Below are 18,631 nucleotides of genomic sequence, written 5' to 3' on the forward strand. Positions count from 1 at the left end.
TCCCCCCTGCATCCCATTTGTCTCTCCACTGCAAGTTCTTCTATTTCCTGATACCCCCAAACCCCTCTTGCCCCTCACCCCTGCAACCCATTTGTTTCTCCACTTCTCCCTTTCCAATTTTCTAATACGCACAAACCCCTCTCTTGCTCCTACCCCTTGCATCCCATTTGTCTCTCCACTGCTCCCTCTCCAATTTCCTGATACCCACAAACCTCTCTCTTGCCCCTACCCCCTGCATCCCATTTGTCTCTCCACTGCTACCTTTCCAATTTCCTGATACCCACAAACCCCTCTTGCCCCTCCTCCTGCATCCCATTTGTCTCTCCACTTCTCCCTTTTCAATCTCCTGATACCCACAAACCCGTCTCTTCTTCCTCCCCCTGCATCCCATTCGTCTCTCCACCTTTCCTTCTTCAATTTCCTGATACCCACAAACCGGTCTCTTGCCCCACCCCCCTGCATCCCATTTCTCTCTCCACTGCTCCCTCTCCAAATACCCACAAAACCCTCTCTTGCCCCTCCCCATGCATCCCATTTGTTTCTCCACTGCGCCCTCTCCAAATTCCTTATACCCACAAAGCCCTCTCTTGCCCCTTTCCCTTGCATCCCATGTGTATCTCCACTGCTCCCTCTCCAAATTCCTTATACCCAGAAACCCCTCTCTTGCCCCTCCCCCCTGCATCCCATTTGTCTATCCATTGCTCCCTCTCCAATTTCCTTGATACCCACTAACCCCTCTTGCTCCTCCTCCCTCCATCACATTTGTCTCTGCACTGCTCCCTCTCCAATTCCCTGATACCCACAAACCCCTCTCTTGCACCCCCCTTGCATCCCGTTTGTATCTCCATTGCTCCCTCTCCAATTTCCTGTTACCCACAAACCCGTCTTGCTCCTCCCCCCTGCATCCCATTTGTCCCTCCACTGCTCCCTCTTCAATTTCCTGATACCCACAAACCCCTCTCTTGCCCCTCCCCTACATCCCATTTGTCTCTCCACTGCTGCCTCTCCAATTTCCTAATAACCACAAACCCCTCTCTTGCTCCTCCCCCCTGCATTCCATTTGTCTCTGAACTGCTCCTTCTCCAATTTCCTGATACCATCATATCCCACTCTTGCCCCTCCCCCTGCATCCCATTTGTTCCTTCATTGCTCCCTCTTCAATTTCCTGATACCCACGAACTCCTCTCTTGCCCCTCCCCCTGCATCCCATTTGTCTCTCCATTGCTCCATGTCCAATTTCCTGATACCCACAAACCCCTCTCTTGCCCCTCGCCCTGCATCCCATTTGTCTCTCCACTTCTCCCTCTTCAATCTCCTGATACCCACAAACCCCTCTCTTGCTCCTGCGCCCTGCATCCCATATGTCTCTCCACTGCTCCCTCTCCAATTTCCTGAAACCAACAAACCCCTCTCTTGCCCCTCCCCTTGCATAAAATTTTTCTCTCCACTGCTCCCTCTTCAATTTCCTGATAACTACAAACCCCTCTCTTGCCCGTCCCCTTGCATAAAGTTTGTCTCTCCACTGTTCCCTCTCCAATTTCCTAATAACCACAAACCCCTCTCATGCCCCTCCCCCTGCATCCTATTTGTCTCTCCTCTGCTCCCTCTCCAAATACACACAAACCCCTCTCTTGCCCCTCCCCCTTGCATCCCGCTTGTCTTTCCACTGCTCCCTCTTCAATTTCCTGATACCCACAAACCCCTCTCTTGCTCTTCCCCCCTGCATACCATGTGTCTCTCCATTGCTCCCTCTCCAATTTCCTGATACCCATTAACCCCTCTCATGCCCCTCCCCCCTGCATCCCATTTGTCTGTCCATTGCTCCCTCTCCAATTTCCTGATACAAACCCCTCTCTTGCTTCTCCGCCCTACATCCCATATGCCTCTCCACTGCTCCCTCTCCAATTTCCTGAAACCAACAAACCCCTCTCTTGCCCCTCCCCTTGCATAAAATTTGTCTCTCCATTGCTCCCTCTCCAATTTCCTGATACCCACAAACCCCTCCACCCTGCATCCCATTTGTCTCTCCACTGCTCCCTCTTCAATTTCCTAATACCTACAAACCACACTCTTGCCCCTCCCCCTACAACCCGTTTGTCTCTCCACTGCTCCCTCTTCAATTTCCTGATACCCACAAACCGCTCTCTTGCCCCTCCCCCTACATCCCATTTGTCTCTCCACTTCTCCCTCTTCAATCTCCTGATACCCACAAACCCGTCTCTTGCCCCTCCCCCTGCATCCCATTTGTCTCTCCACTATTCCCTCTCCAATCGCCTGATACCCACAAACCCTTCTCTTGCACCTCACCCCTGCATCCCATTTGTCTCTCCACTGCTCCCTCTCCAATTTCCTGATTCCCACAAACCTCTCTCTTGCCCCTACCACCTGCATTCCATTTGTCTCTCCACTTCTCCCTCTCCAATTTCCTGATTCCCACAAACCTCTCGCTTGCCCCTAACCCATGCATTCCATTTGTCTCTCCACTTCTCCCTCTCCAATTTCCTAATACCCACAAACCCCTCTCTTGCCCCTCCCCCTTGCATCCTATTTGTCTCTCCACTGATCCCTCTTCAATTTCCTGATACCCACAAACCCCTCTCTTGCCCCTCCCCCCTGCATCTCATTTGTCCCTCCACTGCTCCCTCTTCAATTTCCTGATACCCACGAACTCCTCTCTTGCCCCTCCCCCTGCATCCCATTTGTCTCTCCACTTCTCCCTCTTCAATCTCCTGATACTGACAAACCCCTCTCTTGCCCCTCCCCCTGCATCCCATTTGTCTCTCCACTTCTCCCTCTTCAATCTCCTGATACCCACAAACCCCTCTCTTGCTCCTCCCCCTGCATCTCATTTGTCTCTCCATTTTTCCCTCTCCAATTTTCTGATACCCACAAACCCGTCACTTGCCCCTCCCCCCTGCATCCCATTTGTCTCTCCACTGCTTTTTTTCCAATTTCCTGATACGCACAAACCCCTCACTTGCTCCTCCCCCCTGCATTCCATTTGTCTCTGCACTGCTCCTTCTCCAATTTCCTTATACCAACATATCCTCTCTTGCTCCGCCCCCTGCATCCCATTTGTCCCTCCATTGCTCCCTCTTCAATTTCCTGATACCCACAAACCCCTCTCTTGCCCTTCCCCCTGCATCCCATTTGTTTCTCCACTGCTCCCGCTCCAATTTCCTAATACCCACAAACCACACTCTTGCCCCTCCCCCTACATCCTGTTTGTCTCTCCACTGCTCCCTCCAATTTCCTAATACCCACAAACCCGTCTCTTGCCCCTCCCCCTACATCCCATATGTCTCTCCTCTTCTCCCTCTTCAACCTCCTGATACCCACAAACCCGTCTCTTGCTCCTCCCTCCTGCACCCCATTTGTCTCTCCACTTTTCCCTCTCCAATTTCCTGATACCCACAAACCCCTCTCTTGCCCCTCGCCCGTGCATCCCATTTGTCTCTCCACTGCTCCCTCTCCAAATACGCACAAACCCCTCTCTTGCCCCTCCTCCTTGCATCCTGTTTGTCTCTCCACTGCTCCCTCTTCAATTTCCTGATACTCAGAAACCCCTCTCTTGCTCTTCCCCCTGCATACAATGTGTCTCTCCATTGCTCCCTCTCCAATTTCCTGATACCCACTAACCCCTCTCTTGCCCCTCGCCCTGCATCTCATTTGTCTCTCCACTGTTCCCTCTTCAGTTTCCTGATACCCACAAACCCCTCTTGCCCCTCCCCCTGCATCCCATTTGTCTCTCCACTTTTCCCTCTCCAATTTCCTGATACCCACAAACCCCCATCTCTTGCCCCTCCCCCTGCATCCCATTTGTCTCTCTATTGCTCCATGTCCAATTTCCTGATACCCACATACCCCTTTCTTGCCCCTCGCCCTGCATCCCATTTGTCTCTCCACTTCTCCCTCTCCAATTTCCTGATACCCACAAACCCCCCTCTCTTGCCCCTCCCCCTGCATCCCATTTGTCTCTCCACTGCAAGTTCTCCTATTTCCTGATACCCACAAACCCCTGTTGCCCCTCACCCCTGCAACCCATTTGTCTCTTCACTGCTCCCTCTCCAAATACCCAGAAACCCCTCTCTTGTCCCTCCCCCTTGCATTCCGTTTCTATCTCCACTGCTCCCTCTTCAATTTCCTGATACCCCTCTCTTCCTCTTCCCCCCTGCATACCATGTGTCTCTCCATTGCTCCCTCTCCAATTTCCTGATACCCACTAACCCCTCTCTTGCCCCTCGCCCTGCATCTCATTTGTCCCTCCACTGCTCTCTCTTCAATTTCCTGATACTCACAAACACCTCTTGCCCTTCCCCCTGCATCCCATTTGTCTCTCCACTTTTCCCTCTCCAATTTCCTGATACCCACAAACCCCCCTCTCTTGCCCCTCCCCCTGCATCCATTTGTCTCTCCATTGCTCCATGTCCAATTTCCTGATACCCACAAACCCCTCTCTTGCCCCTCGCCCTGCATCCCATTTGTCTCTCCACTTCTCCCTCTTCAATTTCCTGATACCCACAAACCCCTCTCTTGCCCCTCCCCCCTGCATTCCATTTGTCTCTGCACTGCTCCTTCTCCAATTTCCTGATACCATCATATCCTTCTCTTGCCCCTCCCCCTGCCTCTAATTTTTTCCTCCATTGCTCCCTCTTCTATTTCCTAATACCCACAAACCCCTCTCTTGCCCCTCCCCCTTGCATCCTGTTTGTCTCTCCACTGCTCCCTCTTCAATTTCCTGATACCCACGAACCCCTCTCTTGCCCCTTCCCCTGCATTCCATTTGTCTCTCCACTGCTCCCTCTCCAATTCTCTAATACCCATAAACCCCTCTCTTGCCCCTCCGCCTTGCATCTCGTTTGTATCTCCACTGCTCCCTCTTCAGCCTCTTGATACCCACAAACCCCGCTCTTGCTCCTCCCCCTGCATCCCATTTTTCTCTCCATTGCTCCCTCTCCAATTTCCTGATACCAATAAACTCCTCTCTTGCCCCTCCCCCTGCATGCCATTTGTCTCTCCACTTCTCCCTCTCCAAATACCCACAAACCCCTCTTGCCCCTCCCCCCTACATCCAATTTGTCTCTTCACTGCTCCCTCTGCAATTTCCTGATACCCACAAATCCCTCTCTTGCCCCTCACCCTGCAACCCATTTGTCTCTTCACTAGTCCCTCCAATTTCCTGATACCCACAAACCCCTCTTGCTCCTCCCCCCTGCATCCCATTTGTCTCTCCACTGCTCCCTCTCCAATTTCCTAATACCCACAAACCCCTCACTTGCCCCTTCCCCTGCATCCCATTTGTCTCTCCACTGCTCCCTCTTCAACTTCTTGATACCCACAAACCCCTCTCTTGCCCCTCCGCCTTGCACCCCATTTGTCTCTCCACTGCTCCCTCTCCAATTTCCTAATACCCACAAACCCTTCTCTTGCCCCTCCCCCCTGCATCCCATTTGTCTCTTCACTGCTCCTTCTCCAATTTCCTGATACCCACAACCCCCTCTCTTGCCCCTCCCCCCTGCATCCCATTTGTCTCTCTACTGCTCCCTCTCCAGTTTCCTGATACCCACTAACCTCTCTCTTGCCCCTCCCCCTGCATCCCATTTGTTTCTCTACTGCTCCCTCTCCAGTTTCCTGATACCCACAAACCCCTCTCTTGCCCCTCCCCCTGCATCCCATTTGTCTCTCTACTGCTCCCTCTCCAGTTTCCTGATACCCACTAACCTCTCTCTTGCCCCTCCCCCCTGCATCCCATTTGTCTCTCTACTGCTCCCTCTCCAGTTTCCTGATACCCACAAACCTCTCTCTTGCCCCTCCCCCCTGCATCCCATTTGTCTCTCTACTGCTCCCTCTCCAGTTTCCTGATACCCACAAACCCCTCTCTTGCCCCTCCCCCCTGCATCCCATTTGTCTCTCTACTACTCCCTCTCCAGTTTCCTGATACCCACTAACCTCTCTCTTGCCCCTCCCCCCTGCATCCCATTTGTCTCTCTACTGCTCCCTCTCCAGTTTCCTGATACCCACTAACCTCTCTCTTGCCCCTCCCCCCTGCATCCCATTTGTCTCTCTACTGCTCCCTCTCCAGTTTCCTGATACCAACAAACCCTTCTCTTGCCCCTCCCCCCTGCATCCCATTTGTCTCTCCACTGCTCCTTCTCCAATTTCCTGATACCCACAACCCCCTCTCTTGCCCCTCCCCCCTGCATCCCATTTGTCTCTCCACTGCTCCCTCTCCAGTTTCCTGATACCCACAAACCTCTCTCTTGCCCCTCCCCCCTGCATCCCATTTGTCTCTCCACTGCTCCTTCTCCAATTTCCTGATACCCACAAACCCCTCTCTTGCCCCTCCCCCTGCATCCCATTTGTCTCTCTACTGCTCCCTCTCCAGTTTCCTGATACCCACTAACCTCTCTCTTGCCCCTCCCCCCTGCATCCCATTTGTCTCTCTACTGCTCCCTCTCCAGTTTCCTGATACCCACTAACCTCTCTCTTGCCCCTCCCCCTGCATCCCATTTGTCTCTCTACTGCTCCCTCTCCAGTTTCCTGATACCCACTAACCTCTCTCTTGCCCCTCCCCCCTGCATCCCATTTGTCTCTCTACTGCTCCCTCTCCAGTTTCCTGATACCCACTAACCTCTCTCTTGCCCCTCCCCCTGCATCCCATTTGTCTCTCTACTGCTCCCTCTCCAGTTTCCTGATACCCACTAACCTCTCTCTTGCCCCTCCCCCTGCATCCCATTTGTCTCTCCACTGCTCCCTCTCCAGTTTCCTGATACCCACAAACCTCTCTCTTGCCCCTCCCCCCTGCATCCCATTTGTCTCTCCACTGCTCCTTCTCCAATTTCCTGATACCCACAAACCCCTCTCTTGCCCCTCCCCCCTGCATCCCATTTGTCTCTCTACTGCTCCCTCTCCAGTTTCCTGATACCCACAAACCTCTCTCTTGCCCCTCCCCCCTGCATCCCATTTGTCTCTCTACTGCTCCCTCTCCAGGTTCCTGATACCCACAAACCCCTCTCTTGCCCCTCCCCCCTGCATCCCATTTGTCTCTCTACTGCTCCCTCTCCAGTTTCCTGATACCCACTAACCTCTCTCTTGCCCCTCCCCCCTGCATCCCATTTGTCTCTCTACTGCTCCCTCTCCAGTTTCCTGATACCCACAAACCCCTCTCTTGCCCCTCCCCCCTGCATCCCATTTGTCTCTCTACTGCTCCCTCTCCAGTTTCCTGATACCCACTAACCTCTCTCTTGCCCCTCCCCCCTGCATCCCATTTGTCTCTCTACTGCTCCCTCTCCAGTTTCCTGATACCCACAAACCTCTCTCTTGCCCCTCCCCCCTGCATCCCATTTGTCTCTCTACTGCTCCCTCTCCAGTTTCCTGATACCCACAAACCCCTCTCTTGCCCCTCCCCCCTGCATCCCATTTGTCTCTCTACTGCTCCCTCTCCAGTTTCCTGATACCCACTAACCTCTCTCTTGCCCCTCCCCCCTGCATCCCATTTGTCTCTCTACTGCTCCCTCTCCAGTTTCCTGATACCCACTAACCTCTCTCTTGCCCCTCCCCCCTGCATCCCATTTGTCTCTCTACTGCTCCCTCTCCAGTTTCCTGATACCCACAAACCTCTCTCTTGCCCCTCCCCCCTGCATCCCATTTGTCTCTCTACTGCTCCCTCTCCAGTTTCCTGATACCCACAAACCCCTCTCTTGCCCCTCACCCCTGCATCCCATTTGTCTCTCTACTGCTCCCTCTCCAGTTTCCTGATACCCACTAACCTCTCTCTTGCCCCTCCCCCCTGCATCCCATTTGTCTCTCTACTGCTCCCTCTCCAGTTTCCTGATACCCACTAACCTCTCTCTTGCCCCTCCCCCCTGCATCCCATTTGTCTCTCTACTGCTCCCTCTCCAGTTTCCTGATACCAACAAACCCTTCTCTTGCCCCTCCCCCCTGCATCCCATTTGTCTCTCCACTGCTCCTTCTCCAATTTCCTGATACCCACAACCCCCTCTCTTGCCCCTCCCCCCTGCATCCCATTTGTCTCTCCACTGCTCCTTCTCCAATTTCCTGATACCCACAACCCCCTCTCTTGCCCCTCCCCCTGCATCCCATTTGTCTCTCCACTGCTCCCTCTTCAATTTCCTGATACCCACAACCCCCTCTCTTGCCCCTCCCCCTGCATCCCATTTGTCTCTCTACTGCTCCCTCTCCAGTTTCCTGATACCCACTAACCTCTCTCTTGCCCCTCCCCCCTGCATCCCATTTGTCTCTCTACTGCTCCCTCTCCAGTTTCCTGATACCCACTAACCTCTCTCTTGCCCCTCCCCCTGCATCCCATTTGTCTCTCTACTGCTCCCTCTTCAATTTCCTGATACCCACAACCCCCTCTCTTGCCCCTCCCCCTGCATCCCATTTGTCTCTCTACTGCTCCCTCTCCAGTTTCCTGATACCCACTAACCTCTCTCTTGCCCCTCCCCCCTGCATCCCATTTGTCTCTCTACTGCTCCCTCTCCAGTTTCCTGATACCAACAAACCCTTCTCTTGCCCCTCCCCCCTGCATCCCATTTGTCTCTCCACTGCTCCTTCTCCAATTTCCTGATACCCACAACCCCCTCTCTTGCCCCTCCCCCCTGCATCCCATTTGTCTCTCCACTGCTCCTTCTCCAATTTCCTGATACCCACAACCCCCTCTCTTGCCCCTCCCCCTGCATCCCATTTGTCTCTCCACTGCTCCCTCTTCAATTTCCTGATACCCACAACCCCCTCTCTTGCCCCTCCCCCTGCATCCCATTTGTCTCTCTACTGCTCCCTCTCCAGTTTCCTGATACCCACTAACCTCTCTCTTGCCCCTCCTCCCTGCATCCCATTTGTCTCTCTACTGCTCCCTCTCCAGTTTCCTGATACCCACTAACCTCTCTCTTGCCCCTCCCCCTGCATCCCATTTGTCTCTCTACTGCTCCCTCTCCAGTTTCCTGATACCCACTAACCTCTCTCTTGCCCCTCCCCCCTGCATCCCATTTGTCTCTCTACTGCTCCCTCTCCAGTTTCCTGATACCCACTAACCTCTCTCTTGCCCCTCCCCCTGCATCCCATTTGTCTCTCTACTGCTCCCTCTCCAGTTTCCTGATACCCACTAACCTCTCTCTTGCCCCTCCCCCTGCATCCCATTTGTCTCTCTACTGCTCCCTCTCCAGTTTCCTGATACCCACAAACCCTTCTCTTGCCCCTCCCCCCTGCATCCCATTTGTCTCTCCACTGCTCCTTCTCCAATTTCCTGATACCCACAACCCCCTCTCTTGCCCCTCCCCCCTGCATCCCATTTGTCTCTCCACTGCTCCCTCTTCAATTTCCTGATACCCACAACCCCCTCTCTTGCCCCTCCCCCTGCATCCCATTTGTCTCTCCACTGCTCCCTCTTCAATTTCCTGATACCCACAACCCCCTCTCTTGCCCCTCCCCCTGCATCCCATTTGTCTCTCTACTGCTCCCTCTCCAGTTTCCTGATACCCACAAACCCCTCTCTTGCCCCTCCCCCCTGCATTCCGTTTGTCTTTCCACTTCTCCCGAGGATAGGTTGCCTTCTGGAGTATCTCCAACTCCATGGGATCGGGACCATCTTGGTGTCGTCACATTCCCCTTTTCCTGGCCTGGCCAACAGCCAAGGCATGTCTGCCTATTCATGAATAAACGCGACGTGAGACTGCTTGCTTTCCATATGGCTCAATAGACTGCAGTTGGGAGGGAGGCAGGGCCTCCATCTTCCTTTTTGGGGGCTGCATTCATTGGATTGCGGCCATTCTGGTGTTGTTGGATTCCTCTCGGCCTGCCCTTTCTGATGAACTATGGTAAGTATGCCTACTCACGAGTATACGCGCGCTACAGCTTACTTTCACTTTCCATAGGGCTCCATTCATTTTTTCCTGCGGGGAGGGGGGCTGCATAAAAAAGGTGCAGGAACGCTGTTCCGGTGCGTTCGATTAGAAAAAAAAGCCCTGCATAGAGTAATTAATCTGCCACAGCACTATTCAGGAGGAGATGGGCAGGAGAAGGGTTAAGCTTAAAAGCAGAGAGATCAGAAAAGCATAGGAACATGAACTTTTAATGACTCTTAATGATCTTTAACAGCTTCCGTAGCTTTGCTGTAAGCTTAGTGGAACTTCAGAAGTTCGCAGTATGTAGCTGATCTACAGCAACTAAGCAAGTACAAAACAGCAAAACAGACAAGATAAGAGGTGGCATGGCACTGTTGATCCTGTGGGAGTGGCACTACTGCCCCAAAGAAGTGTTGCCCAGTATCACAGGATACCCCCAGCCCTATGGCAGCTACACCAGTGGAGGAGGAATCTCCTCAAAAGGAGTGCTAAGAAGTGTTGGTGGAGGTACAGCACTGGCGAAGGGCAGTTGATGAAGTTCAGTGCTGTGCTTCCAGGTGTACATTGATATGGAGGGCACTGCTTGCACAGACCTCAAGGCAGAGGCAGGCACTAAGAGTGACTGTTACTAGCCATTTCCATTGCTTTAAATTTTGAACCTGATAAACTTGGCCTGAGGTGGTGTGTTTACACAAGCAGTAGTAGATTAGTGTTTATGAGTGTGTATTTTGATAGAAAAATAGATTCTCAGTAAGTTGAGAACTTTACCCAAAGTTTATTGCAGATTTGACATAGGAGACAAAGCAGGGAGTGCAGTGGCGTAGCTAATGATCATGTAGCCCAGTGCCAAACTCAAAATGTTGCCCTGGAAGTGATGTTACAACCGGAAGTGACATAATGCCCGGGCTTTTTAAAAAGTGAAAATTGGGAGGAATCCACCTCCCCCCCCCAGCTCTGCTGCATCCCCCCAGTCAGTGGCAAAGAAGATTTTTTAACCCCTCCCTGCATGACAAAATCAAATTTAATTAAGTAAATAAATAAAAAGTTATTGGTTCCGTGCTGTATCATAATAACATTTCACTGACACTCAGAACCATCAGTCTCATAGGTCCGTTTGGAGTTAAACAAATCCATTTTTTTTGTTCCACAAGGCAGTTGGGTTTTCATTTTCTGGTTAATTGGCCATAACTTTTGACAGAATACAGATATTCCAGTATGGTTTGTTTCATTGCATTCTGCATTAAATACCTTTCCAATCATATATAACATGATAGTATTATTCATATATACCAGTATTTTCACAATTTTGGCCACAAGTGTCAAGCTCAGCTTGTTGCCCCCCTAAAGCTTGATACCCGGTGCGACTGCTATCCCCCTTAGCTACGCCACTGAGGGAGTGATCCCTATGTGTCCAATCTAAGTGGATACAAGCAATTTATATGACAAGATCTTATCGGTAGAGATGAAAAGCTATTACGTCTTGGAATTTTCATCAAACCTAATGGCAAGGCATCTAATGCACACCTGAATACCTTGTGGTGCTTTTTCCCCCCTCAATTAATATGGTGTTTATGAATAATTGATACATTTGCCAGTAATGAGCTATAAATCAGCTATGTGATCTACTTACATTTGTGTAATGGCATAATTTGCTTTATATTTATATTTTTTGCTAAGTATTTCCAAAGTACAGTTCTAACTCTTCCTTAGATTCCAAAGTAGCAACGTTGCCCTAAGGGGTAAGGAGATCCTGTGTCCCTGAGTGGCACGCTTGGTATCAGTGTCATTCTCCTCTGCCCTCCCTGCAGCATTCCTGCACCATCACTCCATGCATCTAGCTGACCTGCCTGTTGCGACTTCTTAGCCACTTCCTCATTGCCACTTCTTAGTTACTTGCCCCCAGCAATCATCATCATTCTTCTGGCTTCTTGAGAGAGTCCATCATGTGGAAGGGCAACAGTGGAAACACTGGGCATCCACTGCAGGACCCACAGCTGTGGGGAGCGGTGGTAGCAGCAACAGCAGTGGGTTCCACAGGTCCCATGTCTCATCTTCACAGCAGGCCAAGAAAGGCGCCACAGGGATGCTTAGGTGGCTGGGGCAGCAAAGGTGGCTCACCTAACATCAAGTGCTGCTTCCACAGCTGACCAAAGTCTCCTGCAGTGTCAGTGATAATAGTGGTGGATCTCGCAAGGCGGTCGAGGAAGGAGCTGCCATGTCAGCTCAGGCCAATCCATAAGAGCCAAGTAAGGTTCTTGCAGCAGCAAGTTCTTGTTGTGAAGGAGCTGAGGGAGAACTTTAGCTCAGTGTTGGACACTGTTTTATACTGTTTAAGGTGGAGGGGTTTAATCTTAAGTGAGAATGTAAGTGATTTTTGCACTGCATATTAATTCTATCTTGTCATGTATCAATAATGCATTTTTTATAGAAAAGATCAAAATTTTAATGATTTTGTAAAGTCCACAGTACATTTTAAAAGCAACCTGAGAAAGAATGATTTATTTTGTTTCAGTGTGCTTTGATGTTGCAATGCTTGCCTTTACATTGATTGTTGGCAACCTTCGGTCTCGGAAGACTATGGTATCACGTTCTGGATGGTGGTTCTGGCACAGCGTCTAGTGTGACTGAAAAGGCCAATTCGGGAGTGACAATCCCTTCCACACTGGGAGCAAGTGCAGTCTGTCCCTGGTCTGTCTCCCTGGCTATGGGCCTTCCTTCTTTGCCTCTTAGCCTCAGACTGTTGGCCAAGTGTCTCTTCAAACTAGGAAAGGCCATGCTGCACAGCCTGCCTCCAAGTGGGCTGCTCAGAGGCCAGGGTTTCCCACTTGTTGAGGTCCACTCCTAAGGCCTTCAGATCCCTCTTGCAGATGTCCTTGTATCGCAGCTGTGGGCTACCTGTAGGGCGCTTTCCTTGCACGAGTTCTCCATAGAGGAGATCCTTTGGGATCCGGCCATCATCCATTCTCACGACATGACCGAGCCAACGCAGGCGTCTCTGTTTCAGCAATGCATACATGCTAGGGATTCCAGCTTGTTCCAGGACTGTGTTGTTTGGAACTTTGTCCTGCCAGGTGATGCTGAGGATGCGTCGGAGGCAGCGCATGTGGAATGCGTTCAGTTTCCTCTCCTGTTGTGAGCAAAGAGTCCATGACTCGCTGCAGTACAGAAGTGTACTCAGAACGCAAGCTCTGTAGACCTGGATCTTGGTATGTTCCGTCAGCTTCTTGTTGGACCAGACTCTCTTTGTGAGTCTGGAAAACGTAGTAGCTGCTTTACCGATGCGTTTGTTTAGCTCGGTATCGAGAGAAAGAGTGTCGGAGATCGTTGAGCCAAGGTACACAAAGTCATGGACAACCTCCAGTTCATGCTCAGAGATTGTAATGCTGGGAGGTGAGTCCACATCCTGAACCATGACCTGTGTTTTCTTCAGGCTGATTGTCAGTCCAAAATCTTGACAGGCCTTGCTAAAACGATCCATGAGCTGCTGGAGATCTTTGGCAGAGTGGGTAGTGACAGCTGCATCGTCGGCAAAGAGGAAGTCACGCAGACATTTCAGCTGGACTTTGGACTTTGCTCTCAGTCTGGAGAGGTTGAAGAGCTTTCCGTCTGATCTGGTCCGGAGATAGATGCCTTCTGTTGCAGTTCCAAAGGCCTGCTTCAGCATGACAGCGAAGAAAATCCCTAACAAGGTTGGTGCAAGAACACAGCCCTGCTTCACGCCGCTTCGGATGTCAAAGGGGTCTGATGTGGAGCCATCGAAGACAACAGTCCAGCCTTCGCAGCATTAAGATCAAACGCAGTTATCACAGTGCTGCCCGCGACACTGACCACTCCCTGGTGTGCAGCAGAGTGAAACTGCAAACAAAGTGACTGTATCACACGAAAAAGGAAGGAAGACCTCGCATTGATACCAGCAAGATCTGGGATCAGAGAAAAGTGGAGGAATTTGCACAAGCACTTGAGGAATCTCTTCCAGGCCTGGCCGATTCAAACGCATCCAACAGATGGGAACATTTCAAGAATACCGTTTACAACACCGCCTTGTCCATATTTGGCAAGAAGACCAACAAGACGGCAGTCTGGTTTGAAGCCCACTCTGAGGAGATGACACCAGTCATTGAGGAAAAGAGGAGAGCTCAAGCAGCATACAAGGCCTGTCCGAGTGAGCGCAACCTTCAGGTCCTCCGAGCTGCTCGCAGCAAAGTCCAGCAGGCTGCCAGAAGATGTGCTAATGACTACTGGCTCCAGCTCTGTTCCCAGATACAGATAGCAGCTGACACGGGAAACATCAAGGGGATGTATGATGGTATCAAGCAGGCCCTAGGTCCAACACAGAAGAAAATTTACATTGATACAATATAGTAATAAGTTCCTCTTCCTCTAATAATAAGGCATGCCCTGTATTCATGGGAGTTCTGTGAAACTGTGGAGGCAACTACTTCTCCCTACCCTCCAGAACTGAGAGGAGCTCTGTTCCCCTCACCTCTGGAGGGTAGTCTGACGGCTTCCCCGGGCCTCCTACTGCCTTATAAGGCATTAAAAACATCTGCTTTCACAGAGAAACCAGAAGTGACTTTTTCACTGTCGGGCTCATTCTGGATCTGGCAGAGGACATCCACAGTCTCTGTTGGGCTCAAAGGACTCTCCGGAGGTGAGTGGGTGGGGTGCCTGACCCAATCTGTGGAGAAGTGAATGTGTGGATACTGAATCTGTGGATACACCCCCCCCCCCACATACATTCTCAACAATACATGTGTGTTTTATTTGTATAATTTTATACTAACATGTCAGCCCTAGGCTGACATTAATAATACAGGTGAATGTTGCTTAGTAACATTCTGAACAGCAACAGGCCGCATACGTGATGGCCGTCACTGGTCCTTGTTCACCCCCAAGCTCTGAAGCTCCCCTCACCTCTGGAGGCTTTTCTGAGCCCTGCAGAGGCAGCACACATCTGCATGCTGCCTCTGCAAGGCTCAGAATGGTCAAAACTGGCAAAAAGACACGACTTCCAGTTTCCTTAGGAAAATGGAAGTGACATATTTTGCCTTATAAGGCATTTGGAAGCCCCTGGAGGGCCCCAGGCTCAGACAAGCCTCTGGAAGCAAGGAGGGCACAGCTCCCCTTGGCTTCAGAGGCTTCATTAACACCAAGCCTTGCTTGAAGACAGGAGTGCAGGAACGTCATATAGGGGGCACCAAAATTTTATGTGACACCAGGCAGCAGATGGCTTAGGTATGCCAGTGATTCCAGATCCCTCATTTTCCTACATCAATATGTGTGTGGGTGTGGGTAGGTTAGTGGGAACATTACTGAACACACAGTACCCAGTTGTGCTCCTGCTTCTTTCTCAGCATCTCAGAACAATCCACTTACACTGCTCATTTGCCAAATGCCAAGTATAGGAGGCTTCACTTCAATTTGTGCTTATCCAGTATAAACTGTAAATCTTCTGGGACAGGGACACTTCACTATTATATGCTAGTCATCCCCTTACACACAGAAGACACATTTTAAACAGAAGTAGAGGTCATAGTGGACTGAGTGTTGATGCTGGAGGTGGATGAGGCCTTGGTGCAGTGGCTGGCTCCATGTGCCCCTGTGAGGTGGGCGGTAGTGGCCTGCCCTCACCCACGGACAGAGAGCAGCTCAGGCAGGGGTTGCTGTTGAACCTGTGACTCAGGTCTGTGCCTTCTCTTTCCTTGGCTTGGGGGATTGTTCTAGAATGCCCGCTGACGATGGCTGCGCAGCTGGAGTACAGTGGTGAAGTGATTAAGGCCCTGAGGAATGGAGGCGCCCACCTGGACTTCAGGACACACGAGGGTATGACTGCGCTTCACAAAGCGGTCCGGTGCAGAAACCACACTGCCCTGATGGTGAGTGTTGTAGGAGCCACTTTTCATTGAATCTGTCCTTGGTTCACTGATTTGTCCAAAATACAACTATTCTTGCTTTTGAGTTTCTGCTACTGCAGGTTAGTTTGGCCCAAAGCTAAGATTACCATGGTGGTTTAATCTCCAAAATCTGAGGTAAAGTGGACATGTTGGGAGACTACCTCAAACTTGGCAGTCTGGCCAGTGTGTGGTTGCCCACTATCAGGGAGGGTTGCAATGTCTTGCTTTGGTGGCTCTAGAAATTGTGGGGGGAAACTCCTGACTGACACTGGGAAGGGATGGCACCAGTTTTTTAGCTGTTCTGGGACTGCACTGGAACCATCCCAAGCCGAGGGGAGAAGGCACTTGGCAGTAGCTCCTCCAGGGCTCCCCCTCAGTGAATTGGGGGGGAGGGAATCAGTAGCTCAAGGGATTGTTTCAGACAGGAGAACTTTTTTCTGGATGTGGCCCTCAGCTGGTGCCCAACCTGGACATCCTCCAATGCCACCCTGGCCTAACACACTCACCAAACACAAAATAGGACAAGGGATTGGCTCTACAGGCACTACTGCTTGCTTCTCACTGCTCTCTCTTTCTCACTTCTCCTCTGGCTGAGGAAGAAAAGGCAAACATAACTTGCCCTGGTTATGCGTTGCCCTCATAACCTCTGGGCTTGGAAACTGGAACACTGTGTGCCATCTGTTTGCACATAAACACTGTGTGCATATCAACACTGTATGTTGAGAGAGGATATGCTAGCTCTCTTCAAATACCTGTCATATGGAAGAAGGGACAAATTTGTTCTCAGCTGCTTCTGAAAGTAGAACTAGATCCAATGGGTATAAACCGCAAGAGAAAATATTCTGATTGCATCTCAGGAAAATTCCTGATGGTCAGGGTGGTTTGGCAGTGGAACAGATTGCTGATGGAGGTGCTGGACTCTCCCTCACTGGAGATCTTCAAGCAGAGGCTTGACAAGTGCCTGTTGGAGATACTCTAGGGAAATTTCTTGCTGTAGGCAGGGGGTTGGACTAGATAGCCTATTACGTCTGTTCCAACTCTATGATGCTATGATTCTATGATCTCTTCTATGGAACTCTGTGGGTTTCAAAAACTGTTTCACTAGCCCCAGCTGCTAGATTCCAGCTTCTTCCATATTTTGCTCTGTTATGCACAGGGCTAGAATGGACTTAAATATATGGGAGGGATGGTTTGTAAGTTCTGAGGCAGAGCTAATGGCCAGTCTGCACATCAGTTGCTGTTCCTGCTCATTGTCCTTGACTGGCTGCCTTGTCTGCACACTCACTGCTGTTTGGATGGCATCCTATGGTCTCTTTTCCTAGGGCACCTCCTATGTCTATGTACTAGAACTTAATCCCAGGAAGCCTTTCTCTAGAAGAACCTTGAGGATTCCCTTTAGCTCCTCAAGTTCAAAGAACAATGTACGGATTGGAAGTTGCAACCACATCCTGTGATGAGCACTCTCCTTCTGTCCCAACTGTCACTAGAATTGTCTGCTCTCACACACTAAAAGAGGGAGTGATATGGAGGTTATCAGGGCTGTGCCATCCTTAGGATAAGCATGAGGGAGACTGCGAGGCAGGCATATGTCCTTTTGGTGCAATAGGAGGTTCAAGGGAGCAGCACATGTATGGCAACATGCATGTGTGGTCATTACTGTGTCAGCCTTGAAGCACCAGTGCCTGATGTGTGCTCATGCTTACCCTAAGCCCCTTGTACTCACTTTGCTGAGCATCCTGCTGTGGGGTGATGCAGAGGTTTTTTTTGCAGTGCATCCAGTGATGTGCTGAGCTAATGTGCTTATGATGGGAAAGAAGACAGCCATGCTGCTCATAGTTCTAGCTAACTATCTAAACTGCTTTTGAAATGTGGAACTTTGGCAGTGTCATTTCTTGATCTTGGGGTGGTGGTGGACAGGTCGATGAAAGTGTCGACCCAATGTGCGGCGGCAGTGAAGAAGGCCAATTCTATGCTTGGGATCATTAGGAAGGGTATTAAGAACAAAACGGCTAATATTATAATGCCGTTGTACAAATCGATGGTAAGGCCATACCTGGAGTATTGTGTCCAGTTCTGGTCGCCGCATCTCAAAAAAGACATAGTGGAAATGGAAAAGGTGCAAAAGAAAGCGACTAAGTTGATTCCTGGGCTGGGGCACCTTCCTTATGAGGAAAGGCTACGGTGTTTGTGCCTCTTCAGCCTAGAAAAGAGATGCCTGAGGGGGGACATGATTGAGACATACAAAATTATGCAGGGGATGGACAGAGTGGATAGAGGATGCTCTTTACACTCTTAGAACCAGGGGACATCCACTAAAATTGGGTGTTGGGAGAGTTAGGACAGACAAAAGAAAATATTTCTTTACTCAGCGCGTGGTCGGTCTGTAGAACTCCTTGCCTCAGGATGTGGTGCTGGTGTCTAGCCTAGACGCCTTTAAAAGGGGATTGGACACATTTCTGGAGGAAAAATCCATTATGGGTTACAAGCCATGATGTGTATGCGCAACCTCCTGATTTTAGAAATGGGTTATGGCAGAATGCCAGATGCAGGGGAGGGCACCAGGATGAGGTCTCTTGTTATCTGGTGTGCTCCCTGGGGCATTTGGTGGGCCGCTGTGAGATACAGGAAGCTGGACTAGATGGGCCTATGGCCTGATCCAGTGGGGCTGTTCTTATGTTCTTATGTTGATTGCCCTCCTCTGTGCACAAGTTTCAGGAGAAGGCATGTTCTTCCCAATTCCTTGCAGTGCTACTAATGCCAACTTTTGAAAAGCTTTGCAGCATGTTAGAGCTCTGAACCTGCCTCAGCCTCCTTCTGTCTCTACAATGCTGAGAAGTTTGGTAAACACTGACCCTACTCCTCCCCCCCCCATTG

General features: G+C 50.7%; 1 protein-coding gene across 3 annotated transcripts in view; it reads left to right on the plus strand.

Annotated features, from left to right (window-relative positions):
- SHANK3 (SH3 and multiple ankyrin repeat domains 3) overlaps positions 1-18,631 on the plus strand; it is a 297,280-nt gene that overhangs the window by 78,596 nt on the left and 200,053 nt on the right. For all 3 annotated transcript variants that reach the window (XM_066634645.1, XM_066634644.1, XM_066634647.1), the window contains exon 5: positions 15,588-15,739. In XM_066634645.1, coding sequence (XP_066490742.1) covers positions 15,588-15,739 — 152 coding nt within the window. The remainder of the gene's footprint in view (positions 1-15,587; positions 15,740-18,631) is intronic.

Source organism: Tiliqua scincoides, chromosome 7 (assembly GCF_035046505.1).
Source record: "Tiliqua scincoides isolate rTilSci1 chromosome 7, rTilSci1.hap2, whole genome shotgun sequence".
Classification (NCBI taxonomy): domain Eukaryota; kingdom Metazoa; phylum Chordata; class Lepidosauria; order Squamata; family Scincidae; genus Tiliqua; species Tiliqua scincoides.